Below are 16,309 nucleotides of genomic sequence, written 5' to 3'. Positions count from 1 at the left end.
AACACACTTCAATATTCTGAAATACTTTCCTGTACTTTTCCCTTGGTGAATTGTGGCGTTTTATACCGTACTGGCGAGACCAATCCTTAGAATTCTGTCTCTTCAACCAAGTTTAATGTTTAGTTGTGTGTCTATCCACGAGCAGCGTATATTAACTTGGTGGCATATTACATTACACAATATATATTTATTTTCCCCATCGTTGTTATACTGTCATTATTCAGCAACAAAATTTACTAGCACAAGATTAGTACCACTTACAAAGCCTACCCAGTTAATTCCCCCAATAATATAGGATATCACATATGTACAATTTACTCAAAGTCCAACGCAGTTATAGAATCCACAAACTAAGATAAACAGTTTTAAAAGTTGTTGTTTCTCTAACAGAATATTGTGGTAAAGACCCTTTGTCATACCTGCCAACCCCTCCGGGAGATCTCCGTTTCTTGGGGTGTGTGTCCACACTAATCCTGTCATTAGGCCTCACCCCCTGCTATACAATACCAATTTCAGTCCATTATAGCAGGGGCGGGCCAGGATGACACGTTTACCCCCACCCACTTGACCAACGGGAGTCCGGTAGAGCTCCCAAAAATTTAGGAGTCTCCTGGACATTCAGGGAGAGTAGTCAAGTATGCCCTTTGTGCACATGTACTTGGGTTGGAGAGCTGGATTGGGAATGTGTAGATAAATATTTTTGGACATTGTTGTGTTGTCATCATTGTTGGGGACGGGAAATCTCTTTGAATGTCTGATCAAGGTATTGTTGTGATGTAACACTGCAGAGTAATCATGTACTGATAAATATACCTATGCATGTGGAAGAGTAAGTGCACTTCTTCTAATACTTAATGTATATCTACACTCCAACATAAAGAACATTCAGTAAGGCTGTTACGCAGTTATTGGCTCTAACGGTTATATGCAATTTTTGTCATTGTCACTTTCTGTAACTCACATTTTATTAGAAAAAGAAAACATACAAATTCGCTGACAGTTACAAAATGAAGGTAATATAGACAAAATATCTGAGGGTGGATATGGTCTTTTTGTTGGGGAGGGGAGGGGGGATTACTTATTATATATACATATGTTTGAAAACAAAATAGCTATAAGCACCAATTGTACCATTAGAATTTTCTGTCATTTTATCCTTTAGTTCATCCTCAGTCTGACGGTTTTAGTCGCACTTACCTCTCCATGCCGAATCTGTTTTTTACCCTCCCTGCTGCAGAACATTCATGAAATACAACCCCCTCCACCTGCGGCCTGTCACATGACCCGGTCACCTGTCACTCAAACTCCTGTTTGTTGCTGGGAACAAAGATTCTACTTTCCCAGCAGTGAAAGGGACTTCACAGCATCAATCAATAACGACCTGCTCTGTTGCTCAGTGCAAGGAGAAGAGCTTAGACCCCAATCACCCCTCACCAGACCCACAACTAATGAGATCATGCAACACATGTACCATGTACATCCATGTAAGAGCTGGCCTAGCTCAGCTGATCTCTTACCATGTTACAACACGGACAACACGTAAAAAGGTTACATTTAAAAGCACAAATAATTCTCATTTTAGGAATAAGACTAAGATACACATGAAAGCATGCCTATAAAAACACGTAACACTGCATCACTTTGCAAACATGACAAGGCCACTAAACCTACAATACAGGTTTACATATGGGATGATTCACTGCTGTGACTGCATATAAAATTAAGAAATATATATATATATATCTCTTATTAGCCCTTTCGTATGAGGAGAGTTAGATTGTGGGTTTAGTGGCCATTTATAAACTCCTTAACATTTTAAGAAAAAGTTTTCGTTCAAACATTTTCTTCTTACATGCTACACAAATTATAACCAATTTGCTCTCAAAATATCGCACCCTCCAATCCCCACGCCAATGACCAAATACAACCAACACTTCACCATGGTGGGTGACAATTATGAAAACTGGCTGTTTTGGGTAACAAACACTTTCTTTTAACCAATCAGATGTTTGCATCTGTTTTATAAACTGTACCACAGACAGGACAGAATCTGATTGGTTGCTATGGGCAACGTCACTTTTCATAAGCATACTACACTGTACGCTTACAATGGCCATTGGATCCACGGGCGGATTCTAGGCCCATATGGGTTCCGATAACACAGAAGAACAACGGGCTTCACGTCACGAATTTCTTCTCGTGTCTTAAAGCAATTAACCAAATCTCTGCCAAGAAAACAAAAATGTATTTCATATAAAGTCCTACATACCTTATCCGCCAGATCCTCTGGTGTCCCGATCGTTATAATGGTCAAGCGTCGAAGAGGCCCCCCCCCCCTCACCTACAAACTTGCCTTAATGACTGGGAGATTTGAGAGGGTGGGGACGAGAGGGGTACAACATGTGACCATTACAGCCTTTAGGAGCCCGGCTGATCAGGCTTAGAACACATTAAAAGAAAAATTCTACTTGCTTTAAATCTTAACTCCTTGAACTCTACACAAAATTTTCAGTTTTAGGTGTGTACCCCTACGTAAACTTGTCCCAACATACAAATCTATTAACTTCCTTCGGTCACCCATCTGTGAGATCACCACTGCAGGTAACTTGTCACATTGATAATTAAATTTATTCTGTAAAACAAGACTGGGTTTGAACATGGTTTCAATTTCCTGACATTATATTTTATTGCAATATATACGGTTTATTATTCTAGTGCCCGGTATAAAACAAGCGGAAAAAACCCCAAAACAGATTCATTTAATTCCAAGAGTACTTTATTAAGCAATTATAGTAGCTGAACCTGCACACAGACAACTTTCAGGAAAAAAACAAAAACAAAACGTTCAGCTGAAAGTTACACTGCAAAGTAACCACAATAGTAGACACACAGTAAAACTTTCAAACTGTTGGCTCTTCAATAGATGAAAAATGCTATTAAAATCATGCATTAGATGCATATCTGTAGTAGAAAATCACCTTAAAAAAGAAATTTGCATGCAAAACTATTCAGTTATTAGAATCCCACTTCTAACCCCATCTCCGCTTAGCAATTTGACATATCGGAACTGATTCACAGGTCAAACAAAGTGCACCGGTTTAATCTATTAAAGCAATTGTTCAACTGGTCAATTAAAGATTTAAAGGGTTTTGTCAAGGGTTTGAGTATTAAAGAAAAGGGCTAAATTTCAGGATCCAAATATGATGAACCCAGGTCTCTCATCTCTAAGGTAAAGTTCAGTTTAAATGGTCCTTGCATAAAGCTGAGTGAACATTATAGGAAATGTCCAGGTAAAGATTTGTAGTAGGGTTAGGGAGAATCTCACCCAGCTAGGTCCTACACCCATTCTCTCTACAGGAATAACAGCAAGAAGTTTATATGAAATACACACAGAACAAGGTTGTCAATGCCGCTGATTGGACAAGCCCTCGCAGCCAATCAACTGCATTAGCAAACTTACAATTAAATTTTCCTGGCTGTTACCAAATCATGGTGGTACCAAGTACACTACCCTTGTGTTTCTTCATGTTGCATTGCCTCCATATCCACTATTATAAAATGTCATAGTTATTCACCTTCTCAATTCATGGTGAATATTCATGGAAGACTAACATAACCTCATAAAGTGGCACTCATCAATAAACATTGCAACACTCCCCACCCCCCGAAAAAAGGAATTGTTCTAAGATCATATTTTTGTTTTGCATTGATATTGTGCACACTGTACTTCAAAGACTCGTTCCTAAGTACTTATGCGAAACACTACTAGGCTAACTTCTCTAATTAACATCTAATTAATAACTTCACACATTTGTATCTAATTACTAATTTTGATGGAAAAAATACAAATCAGTAGAAGACAAAAAATCCCACATATTTATGTTCGGTATTTACAGGAGAAGGAAAAGTATCTTTAAGTAGCAGGGCTATAGACGAGGAAAAAAAAAAAAGTAGAGATATGATAAGATGATCCTGACAAAAGATAGTAGAGACAGTAGAGATAAGATAATCCTGACAACTCTCAAAACTGAAAGTAGACAAGTCATCAGGGCCGGATAGGAAACATCCAAAATAACTAAAAAGGTCGCTGGTTAAGCCATTCATTGAATTATTCAACCAATCATTATTAACCGGAGAACTGCCAGAGGATTGGGAAAGAGTGTAGTCCGGCTTCATAAAAGTGGAAGGAGGGGACACTCTGAAACTACGGACCAGTGAGTCTGACATCAGAAGGGGGGAAATTAATAGACTTTCTGCTGACAGAAAGTATTGTAGAATATCTCAAATGCAGCAAAAAAAATGCTCCCAAGGGGCATGGACTTACTGAGAGGTGGTGGTGGTGGGGGGGGGGTCATCTAACAATGTTTTGGACAGGTTGACTAAGAAAATCAAGGTGAAGCCAGAGATGAAGCTTATCTAAAATTAATTAAGAACTTGGTCCCACATTGAAAAATGATAAATTAGTCGGAATGTTGAGATTTTAGTCGATGGTGGTTAAGCTGATACGACATTGGTTGACTGACAGACAACAGAGAATTGTAGGAAATGGAATTCAGAGGGAAAGATTATTATCATTGTTTATATGTAAGGCTCTGTGGTACCCGCAGCATCAGACAGTGGGGAAAGGAGTGTAGACCAGTGGAGTGCCCCAATAATGTGTACACCATTCTTGTAATCGACCTATTCTCTTTAATACTTTCATTGATGGCATTAATATTAGTCTGGTGTTGAAGTGAAACGAAACTGATAACCGAGTAGACACCTGAGTAGCAGAAAGCTTGGTGGTGATGCCAATATATACTGTGTTCAGCATGAAAGTGCACTATTGCGCTTGGCTGGTGTTGGTGGTGTGCACTGTAGACATGGGTTCCTCCACCTAGTAGATCTATAAACAAGTTATACTTATCTGTGGAGCGTTGGCTGTAGTGTCTCGGCTGTTGTCCGTAAAGGATAGGTATAGTGGTGGGAGCGTGTTACGTAGAACTGGTTCGCTCCTTATGTGAAGAGTTTTTTTTTGAGTGTGGGTTTCACCACGTTAAGTGGCTTCCGTAGTGGGTTCTGTTGTCTTGACAACCCTCCAAAAAAACCCTACCCACACTCCAAAAAAACCAACAACTTGGCACACAAGGAACAAATCCGTTCTACGGACCATGCTTCTACCACCATACCTATCCCCTACGGACAACAGCCAAGACACTACACCATATCAACCCACTACAGGCAGCGCTCAACGGCTACATACAGATAAATACTTTGTTCAGCTCTAGAGGCCAAATCTCTAGAAGAACAAATACACGAGACATGACAAAGAGGAGTAACAAAAATGGTGCAATGTCTGCATCACTGAACTTACCATTAAAGGACTCTAATTAGTATAGCCTTGAGTACGGAGAGAGGTGATATGATAGATACTTTCACATAGATCAAGGGTTATAACAGGGTACAGGAGGGAAGGATTCTAAAGAGCAAAAGACGTATCGGAACAAGAGGACATGCACTACATGGAGGGTAGCAGGTTCAAATTAAATTTGAGGAAGAATTACTTTACCCTTTACCAAAAAGTGTAGAAAATAGCAGGATAAGCCTTCCAACAGAGGTGGTTGAGGCTAATACGGTAGGGGAACTTCAAAATGTTTGGGATAGACATATAGCTATCCTAAATCTTTAAAAAAAAAACCTAAAAGGATCAAAATTTGTAGGAATAAAAATATTCCTACGTTTCTATTAAAAAATTAATATTTTCCCAGAGAGCCCTAGCTCACCTGATGCGGTTAAACAGTTACCTGGTAGTTTATCGCAAAGAAATGATTTAAATTTAATTTAATACATTTTAAAAATAAAAATCCAGCTGAAATAATTATTAAAAACTGTTTTAGTCTTTTATTCTTAAGACTAAAGTATTACTTTATGCTGCATTGTTATAATATCTTTCCATGGCCAATTAAGCATTATTCTATTAATAGCATGGTCTCCACCAATGGAAGGACCAACAATTTTATTATACTAATAACAAATATATATATAAAAAAAAAAACGAAAAAAAAAACCCCACAAACCCTCTAAGCGCTGTGCTTAGAAAATGGGTTTAAATGTCTGGACTGATCCCTCTTTTCTACCACGAAACAAATCTGCACCTGCTCCTGGGTCATTTCAGTTGTTCTACATGGATTTTCATGTTACACATTTGAGGCAGTAGACTTCATCTGCCGTGTGTGCGATGGTAAATATATATCTACCATCAGCATATTATGTATTGGAACAAGTGGTAATAGATGATCTCATATATCAAACATCTCTGCTTCTTTTTCTTTCCAAAATGAAAAACTGCGATCAATATAACGACATATGTCATCATTAGTAAATTCTCCCAGTTCTGAGATTAGCTGGATAGAGTCCTTCCTACTTTTAGGAAGTGGAGTCAGTTCCTTGGAAGCCACTACACTTTCTTTAGTTTTGATGTCCATTGTAACCTTGGGTTCTTCTACATATAAGCTTTGGGTCGCAGACTCCTCTAGCTGCTCCGTCACTCTTACGCTGTCTACGTCTCCCTCTATACTGTCCCCAAAAAAACGTTGCTTTAGGTCCTCGAATCCGTCAGTCCAATCCCTCTTTCCAGATTCAATCTCTTCCATGACAACCTTGTGAAATTTCCGAATGAGCTCCCAGTTATGGCTTCCGAGTCGGTCAAACATTTCGTAGCACAGAATGTGTCGAAATTTTCTCTCCTCCCGTGACATAGACATTTCTAATAACTGAAAGTAGCCCAACATGAAGAGGTCCAACGTCAGGCTTGAGTATTCCACAGGTAAACCATTCACGTGAGGTAAAAAGTGCTCTGGCCAATAAAGCATGTTCGCTCTACTCAAGCGACGTATTTGCCTGGTGGGGACTTGACAAATTATACTTCTCCAATGGCTAAGCAACTTCCCAACTACTTGCCTCTGCTTCATGAAGTATAAAAGTCGATCATCGTCACTTGGTCCTTTTGTCATCTTGATGTTACTATCGTCATTGTTACTTTTCCCCTTATCAATGTCCAAATTACTGTTGCTGGAACCACGGATTGCTTTCTTTTTAGGATTGTCACTTTTAACAGACTCTGTAAATGTCCACTTCTTCCAGTGCTCAAGAAAAAGATACACAATCCTTTCTTTTCTCATGTCAATGTAGTCTTGTACGCAACTGAGTTCCGTTTGCACAGGTAGACTTCTAGTCATGTGGTCTGGACTAAACAATGTCTCTCCCAACGTATCCATTATACCGTCTTGGTTACTAGTGTCCATCTCAGTTGGGAAGCCATCTTCATTGTGGTATGTTAGCTGAGCATGTGAATGCATGATAGGTGGATCCTCGTGTGGTCTCAATATAGCGTCACTCAAAACATTAAACTGCTCATTGCCCGTTATGTAGTCTTCTTCCAAGATGGGTTCCCTTCCATAGCTGTAAGCCATTGTTCCTACTGGTAAGGATCTCTTCCTTTTATATATTCTTTCCGATGCATCATAAGCGCTTTGAGGTTGTGCGTACACTTCATAATTTGCTTTCAAGTTCTTGACTGATACGCCGAACTGTTTGATTTCTTTCTCAACTTCTTCCCTGGTGGAGCTAAAGGACTGAGATCTACCAATGTTGGTGTTACCATCTTTCGGTGCATTCTGTGACTGTTCAGGAGCATCTCTGGTCACCAAATCGGCAAGGTCAACTTCTTTACCTCCGAGTGTTGCCAGAAGGATGGCCATACTTTTTAAGAGCGTGGAGATTTTGGAACACCAAGCAGGGAGGTCATCAGCTCTACCTTGCATTTGTTTGGGGTTGACAGTGAAGTGCTCCTGTGATAAGGCCGCAGATACGGGCAGGAGTTGTTGAAGCTCATGTTCGAGTTGCTCGAGTTCAGTTTCCACTTTCTGGACCTTGTGCATCACTTGAAGGTTCTCGATTTGTTTCTCGATGCGATTGATGTCGTCTTCAGTCATGAGTTCCCCGAAGGGTCCCAAAATAGCATTGTGAGCATGAGAATATCTCCAACCTTCTGGATGGTAGTAACTACCGGCCTCACACTAGTGGAAAAACAAAATACAAAAAAAAAAAAGGAGGGAAAAATATCCCTCAGGATACAAAGCCATATTGTTCTTTCGTTGCACTCTTTTTTTTGAAAGTCTACATGTTTTTAGTGGTGTAATGGCAAACCGTGATAACGTTTGGACAACGCTAAGCAAGACGTATGGTTCTCACTTAAGAACTGGTTAAAAACCCCAGCAAATAGAAGCACAGAACATATCATTGGTGGAACATACAGTTCACAATCCCATTAATCAAGCATGCTCTTATTTATTTAACGATGTTAACGGTAACATTATTGATTAGCATGAGGATGACCAGTGATGTAGATGGCATAGGACAGAACACTCATTACACCACTAAATGACCATGTACAACGTTTAAACTTGCAGTATAGAGTATACACATGTTGCAGCTCTGATTTACAATTTGCCTCTAAATGTATCAGCCGGACAGGTATTCTGATAACGTGAACGGTTGCGCCAATTAATTTAACCCCCAACACTCTGTATATTTTTCTATACCAGATACTGCAGTTTAAATGTATCATAAGAAGAGAAAAAACAAATCTCACACCAACACCATGCAAACATTTAGGTATCACTATGCCACCCCCCCAGATTAGTGTCATATTATTATCATCAATGATGTTACGTGAAGGTACTCTCCAACTTTGAACCCTCCTGTTCCCTCATTACTCAATTTCTCTGTGCTGCAGTGTTGAATTTTGAAGAAAAAACTTTTAGGAAAGAACTTTGCATAGCAGCCCTATTAACAGGGTCTGGCTTGTCCGGGGGGGAGGGGCATCTGACTCCCCTGGGCTAGTTCCATGGTGGGCTAACTTGGGCTGGGTCACTGGCCCACTTGAATTTTTTCCCCTTAAAATGTTCCTAATAGGCTGCTGGGTGGAGTTCCCCCCCCCCCCCCCGGGCTAAAATTTGCCAGCCCTCCCCTGCCTATGAGCCAGTGCTGGGTTTTCAGACCGTTGAGAAGCTCAGTCTGGAAAAATTCCACCTTCCGACTGTTTCGCCCTTGTTACGGCTCATCAGTGCAGGATAGGGTTTTACCCTCAATGACAAACTTAGGAATGGTTTGCATTCTAAAACCATTCTTCATGATTCGACTCATGATTCATGAATGCGGTTAGCATTGCTGCCTCACAGTGCTAGGTTCGTGGGTTTGATTCCAGGGCCCTATCTGTGCAGAGATTGTATGGATTTCCCTCAGGTGCTCAGATTTCCTCCCACAGTCCAAAAATGTACTGGTAGGTTATTTGGCTTCCAATAAAAAATGCGTGTGGGCGGGTTAGGAAATTTAGATTGATGTGAATGACAAATATTCTCTGTCCAGTGCTGCATAATATGATTTGTGCTATATAAATATACAATAATAAGCAACAATCGAAACTACACCTATACATACAGTAAAAAAGATAACCTACTCCACCAGATCTGCAATTACACAATGACATTGTAGGGAAACACAGACTATACTGGGCCCTACACATATAGGCTGATTTCTTCCCAAATTAGTGCGGCAGGAGAAAAAAAGGCTATTGTTTACACAAGGCAATAACATTTAAAACGTCAACAAAGACATTTGTTTTAGTACAATTAGGATACCAATTCACTTCAAGTTCAGCATTGTCGCTGTGCTGCCTTAAAAAAATGCAGACCACTGAATGAGGTGCACGTCTATCTGCTCAGCACAGGATGAAGGACATGTTGTACACGTGCAATGTCCTTGTCCTATTTCACAGATGCCCATGGAGAGAGCAACAATCAGCGCTTTACAATTGGACAATCTAATAATGTCTAAGATATGCTGCCGCTATATAAATAAATGTTAATAATAGTAATTTGTTTTAAGAAGTCATCGACCCCCAACTGTTACTAATTTCCATGCAGAGTCCCATGTTTAAGTGTCATGGTCCATGCAAATGTCCCTATATTTCAGTAATGATCAAATGTATAGTATCAGCTGTTGTTCTTACCATCTATTCTTATTTTTCTGGGCTTTATAATTAATATTTATAAACAAAAAAAAAGTTATTTAAAAAAAAACAAATAATGAACTTGTCACAATATATAGTACAGTAAATTCATGCTCCCATCTCACTTCAGTGAAAAGTGCACCTAATCCGTACTTCCCAAAAAAGGCCCTTGATTCTCTGCAACCCCACAGAAGCCACCATCTTGGCCTGCAAATCCTAAAGCTTCCCCATAAAACTTGTGCAAAAGTAGGTGTGTGACATCATACAAGCATTTGCGTATGAGTCACTACAAAACTACAATATCTATGAAATAAAAAAACAAATCAACGCTATTATGCATGACAAACATGCGAGGTGTGTGGCAAATCCCTACATTGATAGTACTTCACAAAATCATCAGGCGAGCAACCATTTTGGTTCCAAAAAAAAAGTATTACATTTTGTATACGCGTGGTTCAAAGCAAACATCCGATAATTCTGAGAAAAACCATTCTAACAAAAACCTTATTCTAAATATCTTTTAATACTGACAAGCACCTTTACAAATAGAGGCAAAATGTCACTAATAGCCAAAATTGGCCCAGAGGGATGAAACATTTCTGTCAGGAATCCTCCATGTGGCCACTAGAGCTCTGTGACTGGTAACTACAGTGTTAGATTAGCATTGCAGTTTAATCAGTAAAAGCAAGTAAAGGTTAAAGTGCACAAATGATGTAGACACACTGGCGGCAGCCATTTTGTGAGATTAGTTGTGGGTGGAGTTCAAAGATTCTCCTGGGTCCCTAATGGTGGTAATAGTACTCTCTTTTTAACACTTGGCCTGTTGAAACCCGCCGAATGGGCACTGAAGCCCTTCCATTGTGAATTTCCCTTTCATGGGAAAGGAAAGTTCACGTGGGAGGGGCCACGACAACTGCCTGGCCTATCTGAAACAGGCCGAGTGGTCACAGAGTAGTTGTGCATGGTACCATTATAGCCATTCATAGTCCTGGCTCATCAGCTAAATGGGACATCAGATACAAGTTCAATTTCATTATTTTTTTCTTAAACTAATGTACTTTTGGGTGGAGTTTAAGTCAGTTCTTTAATACTACTGTATATCTCCATTGTGCACATATATATTCCAATAAGACAGAAAATGTATTAAAATTATAATATATACTCTTGTTCCCATATCAAACCCCCCTTTTACAGTCTATAGAGAAACTGTGCTACAACTAATGAACAGGAATATTACAGTGTAACTACATGCAAATATATTACACATTTGCCTACAGGACTGTGATTTGCATTCACCTCCCCAGGGTGATGCTCTGCAAACTGTGCTATGTAACAAAACAATAGATTTTGGAAAGTGAAACGCCATCACTAGATTGGACCATTTGCATTCAAAGGTAATTTGAATGATCCCCATTCTGCAGATTTGACCTTAGCTACTCAACAATCTTCAAATCACTGATCAAATATTCTGGCATTGGTGCTACTTCAGGTTAGCACCAGATCAGAACTTGTCTTATACTGTTGGAGACATAGTGGTACCGATGTTAGCAGTGCTTCCTCACAGCCCTGGGGTCATGGGTTCGATTCCTACCAGGGGAACTATCTGTGTGGAATTTGTATGTTCACCCTGGGTTTTGCACATTCCAAAAAGGTATACGGGTAGGTTAATTGGCTTCTAACAAAATGGACCTTCGTCTTTGTGTGTGTGTGTGTGGTAGGGGGGCGGGGAATTTAAGGTTCTATTCATCAATTATTAGGGTCCCCCCACACCGCGATATATAACAATTGTTTTTGCGTGGGCATTGGGAATCCATACACCCCAACAGGGGCAAACACAGGATTTGTAGAGGGGGGTTTCCACACCACTCCGCCAGTGGGCGTGACCAGCATGCATGGGGGTGTGGCTATAATTTTACACAGTGCTTGGCTGCTCTCCAACTCTTCCTATTCCCATAATATACATGGGCAATGCTGCGTGCACTACTGTTAGGTGCACGCAGCTCTCCCTTTCCAAGCAGAGCCGTGTGAAGTGGGAGCAGGGTCCAGCCACCACAATTATATAGTGCCCCAGACTTGGAGGGGGGTTTCCAGGCACTAGGACACCCTCCCCCCCCCCCCCCCTCGGTTTGCCTATGCCCAACATATCAGTCATCGGCAGGATGACGGGGAGTGGTCGCATCGCGACTAGGGCGTCACCCCGGCTTGATGTGGGTCTGGCTAGATTGCCTATTAGATATCTCCCTTTCCCCAACATTCCGACCCACAGGACAAAGTCCTAAAATTGGGACTGTCCCGCTGTCATCGGGACAGTTGAGATGTATGCGAAAAATACCTCCAGTTGAAACAGGCGACTTACTGACCGCTGTGCGCGCTAAGTTCTAAGACAAATATGGAGGAAAGAGGGGCACAACTCCACTCCATACCTGCCGCACCTCTGTCACTTTGCAGGGCTGTCCTTTGGGGCGGTGAACCTACAGTGTGCGCATGCATGCTACTGTGACCTATCCTTACTATGTGACATATCTACAGCCCCCCCTACTGCCACCTTTGTCCGTCAAAATCCGCTGCAACGTCAGAGGTAGCACAGGAGGGTTCTATAGTGAAGAAGGTTCTGTGCTGACGATTATCAGAAATGAGGAACACAGTCTACATCGGGAGCCCACTTCTAGCTCAAGGGCTGGAGTAAGAAGAAACCAATTTAAAGGAACTTTAACAACCAAATATACATTTGCTTAGTTGCCCCTAGTACAGGGGGATGTGTATGTTAGACAGAGTGTTCGGTTATTCCTCTGTACAGCCTGTGAGTCACCTCTTTGCCTTGTCTCAGAGATGTTTACGTTTTTTCCCAGACCTGGCAGGATTTGCATCCTCTTTGGAGGCTGGGAGCCACGTTTCCCATGTCTTACCTCTGATAGCTAGTTATGTTAAGAGGCGGAGAGGTTTTGCTATTTGTTTGTCTTGTGTGCACTGTGCCAGCCAGCTGGAAGCCTGTCCCTGGCTGTTTTCTAATGCCTACAAGTGAATGTGGAAGGTGCCTGGCATGTAAACAATCTATATTCTCTTTTATTAAGCGCTGACCCAGTAAAATTGCAGCAGCATCATTTAAAAGCTAGACGGGGCGGGGAGGGGGATGTTAATATGGTTTGCAGAGCTATTCTTACTAAACCCTGCACGCGCTCCTCCCAAAGGGTCTCACAAGAGAGATGCTTTGCAAAAATAAAAGTATTCTATCATTTTAACGGCAGTTGATCATCTAAGAGCAGTGTTGCATTGAAGCCTAGGGGAGATATTGTGAATGGTTACATATTCTCTACAGAATATAATATAATGTGATTGGTGCTATATAAATAAACCGTTAATAATATTAATAATATGTAATTATTCGTCCGCAGTGTAAGCAATATGGCTTCTCCAGATCAGGTCAATAAGTAAATTTGCAGATACAAATGATTTTCTGTGCGCTTACTTATTCCTGTGATTAATGAAACATTTAAGGCACAACATTTAATGCTTCCTCCAGCACTCGCTGTAGGGTAACTGGTAGTGTTGCAGGGGAGGGAAGAGATTTCCTTACCACCCAACAGTTAAAAATCAGGACAAAAATTATCCCTACCCCTGAACTGACCAAGCCCCACTCACTCCCCCCGCCTACCCACATAAAATCGCATTGGTGTGTCCAGATCCTTAGTGTAGCACAATTCAATCTGTCTAGAACTTGTCCATACTGCTTAACAGAGCTACAAAATGGGATTGGACAGATTCATTCATCCCGCCCTCTCCTCTCTCTGTGGCTTCTAACTTCAGGTGGGGTTGGGAAGCCCACTATTTAATACAAGGGTTAGGTCCAAATGTCGCCAACCCCTTTAATGTAGATAGACAGGGAACTATCATTCCGTGTCCTGCAAACAGTGGTGGAAGTACTGGGGTGCCGGGAGGTGTGGAGGCCTGACAATACCCCCTGCTCCCCCCCTAAGGCTTCTTCTGATCTGGCACATACGCAGGGTCCTCTAAGCCAGGCTGGGCATGCCGAGAAGAGATTAGAGCAGCATGGCCGATGAACTGTTCCTCCCCATTACAACCCTTGTCATGTTTTTCTGTACAGTAAAATAAAGCTTACTTATAAAATGGTACAATCCCCTTTTAAATATCACTGTACAGCGCCGCAGACTATGTTAGCATTCTATGAGTCAGAGAGGATAAAATGAGGTTTCGTCTGTATACCGGGGTAGAATATAACAGACTTAAAGAAGAAGCAAGCTCACACAGGCAGGCTTCAAAACCAAAACAGATCACAGTCACAGCAAACAAAGTCAGAGGCACAGCACCGCAGAGTACAGAACCCAACCTCCTTACCGTGCGTTTCTTCTCTTCCTCTTCCTGGATTTTAAGCTGCAGCTTCCTCACCATGACCTGGCGTTTCCACTCCGGGATAGGCCTCCCCTGCTCATCGTGTGTTGGGATCAGAGACTCGATGTCGATCTGGCTGCTCTGCACCAGGGCTGGGGGGGTGGAATTTCCATTCATTAGAGGCTCGGGAGACTTTGCAGCCCCTTTATTGGGAAGGATGGGTGTGTTTGCTGGGGGTGTAGAGGGAGAAGCTGGAGGAGGTGTTTCAGGGGCTGGAATATCCGACTACAAAGAAAACACAAATAAAGTAATGAATAAATAGGAAACTTAAATAATTTTTCTGTGAAGAGATTTGCTTTTAAAATACACTTTAGTAGAGGACTTGTGAGCAGACCATACATATATACAAGAATATAAATGATTAAAAGGAATGCTTACGCTCTAAATGTATGCAGAAAAAGACAAGTGCAGAGAAAGTGCTCTTGCGTGTGGGACGTATCTCAAGATGCACCGGCTTAAGTACAGTAGAATCTGCGCCAGGCACACAGTGTGTATACTAGTAAGAACCGCGTAAAGATGCAGTGTCACAGTGTTGGTAGCAAATGCCGAAATCATATTCCCCTATTTGTAAGCAGTATAATAATATAATGAAGCGTCCTATACACAGGAGACTATTGTCTTGACCGTTAACGATTGTTGGTGCGTATGCGAATATGGAAATGTGTATCTTATGCAAATAAAAATTGGCATATATCAAACTCTACGTAAGCCCCAATATATTGCCAAAAAGAGAGAGGGCGCTGGCGCAAGGGAGAGGAGAGAGGGCGCTGGCGCAAGGGAGGAGAGAGAGGGCACTGGCGCAAGGGGGAAGAGAGGTCGCTGGCGCAAGGGGGAAGAGAGAGCGCTGGCGCAAGGGGGAAGAGAGAGCGTGCTCACAAGAGGGAGGGAAAGCACACAAACAAGAGAAGGGAAAGCGCGTGCAAGAAAAGGGAAAGCACGTGCATGTTGGAGAGCAGGGAAAGCGCGCAGACAAGAGTGAAGGGGGAGGGGAAAGCGAGAGAGAGAGAGAATGAACACAAATAAATAAAAAGCTTTGTATTTGACTACCAATCATAAGAATCAATTTAATCATATAATTATCATAATTATTAATTTATATGTATATATGTCCCAAAAACATTTAATGTTAAATGAATAATGAACCATCACCCGCACATTTGATCCTTGGCCGGAGAAGATTGTGGTGAGACCTTTGCACTGTTGAGTTCGTTTCAGACTTTTTCCGGCTTTAATTTCGGCCAACAGCTCAGAGTTGTCTCCTGTTGGGGACATCATGTTGAATGACTTGGTACCTATGGAAATAATGTTAACTGTTAAGTAAGCAGCAATATTTCCCTGTAATATGCCACCAGTAATGGCCGGGAATATGCCACAAGTCGTACTAATACCCAGGAATGACACCAGTAGCAGTAATGCCCTGTAATATGCCACCAGTAATGCCCGGTAATATGCCACAAGTCGTACTAATGCCCAGGAATGACACCAGTAGCAGTAATGCCCTGTAATATGCCACCAGTAATGCCCTGTAATATGCCACCAGTAATGGCCGGGAATATGCCACAAGTCGTACTAATACCCAGGAATGACACCAGTAGCAGTAATGCCCTGTAATATGCCACCAGTAATGCCCGGTAATATGCCACAAGTCGTACTAATGCTCAGGAATGACACCAGTAGCAGCACTGTCCAGCATAGTGTTTGTTACTAGTTGTATTGCCCAGTAATATGCAAATAGTAGCATTAATTTACAGTAATATGGTGCCCAGTAATAATATTGCCTATTATGCCATTTCATATTCCATTTTATGCACTCTTATTATGTAGCCAAGTGTTCGAGTCTCAGCGTTGCTC

At 41.4% G+C, this 16,309-nt stretch overlaps 2 protein-coding genes across 4 annotated transcripts in view; both read right to left on the bottom strand.

Moving 5' to 3' along the window:
- The window catches only part of LOC142106977 (espin-like), a 128,822-nt gene that overhangs the window by 2,199 nt on the left and 110,314 nt on the right, over nucleotides 1-16,309 (bottom strand). For all 3 annotated transcript variants that reach the window (XM_075190065.1, XM_075190066.1, XM_075190067.1), the window contains 2 exons: nucleotides 15,614-15,750; nucleotides 14,405-14,683 (listed from right to left, as the gene is read on the bottom strand). In XM_075190065.1, the coding sequence (XP_075046166.1) occupies nucleotides 14,405-14,683; nucleotides 15,614-15,750 (416 nt within the window). The remainder of the gene's footprint in view (nucleotides 1-14,404; nucleotides 14,684-15,613; nucleotides 15,751-16,309) is intronic.
- LOC142107421 (espin-like protein) lies at nucleotides 6,279-8,015 on the bottom strand. The gene has a single exon (XM_075190853.1). It carries the CDS (start codon nucleotides 7,971-7,973, stop codon nucleotides 6,279-6,281), a length of 1,695 nt encoding a protein of 564 aa, XP_075046954.1. The 5' UTR covers nucleotides 7,974-8,015.

The sequence above is a fragment of the Mixophyes fleayi genome, chromosome 11 (assembly GCF_038048845.1).
Source record: "Mixophyes fleayi isolate aMixFle1 chromosome 11, aMixFle1.hap1, whole genome shotgun sequence".
Lineage (NCBI taxonomy): Eukaryota > Metazoa > Chordata > Amphibia > Anura > Limnodynastidae > Mixophyes > Mixophyes fleayi.
Note: the sequence above shows the minus strand (reverse complement) of the source record. Positions and strands in the feature narration are given on the sequence as shown.

Excerpts from the sequence above, each read along its gene's own strand:
- LOC142107421 (XM_075190853.1), bottom strand. The coding sequence starts at position 7,973 with ATGACTGAAGACGACATCAATCGCATCGAGAAACAAATCGAGAACCTT.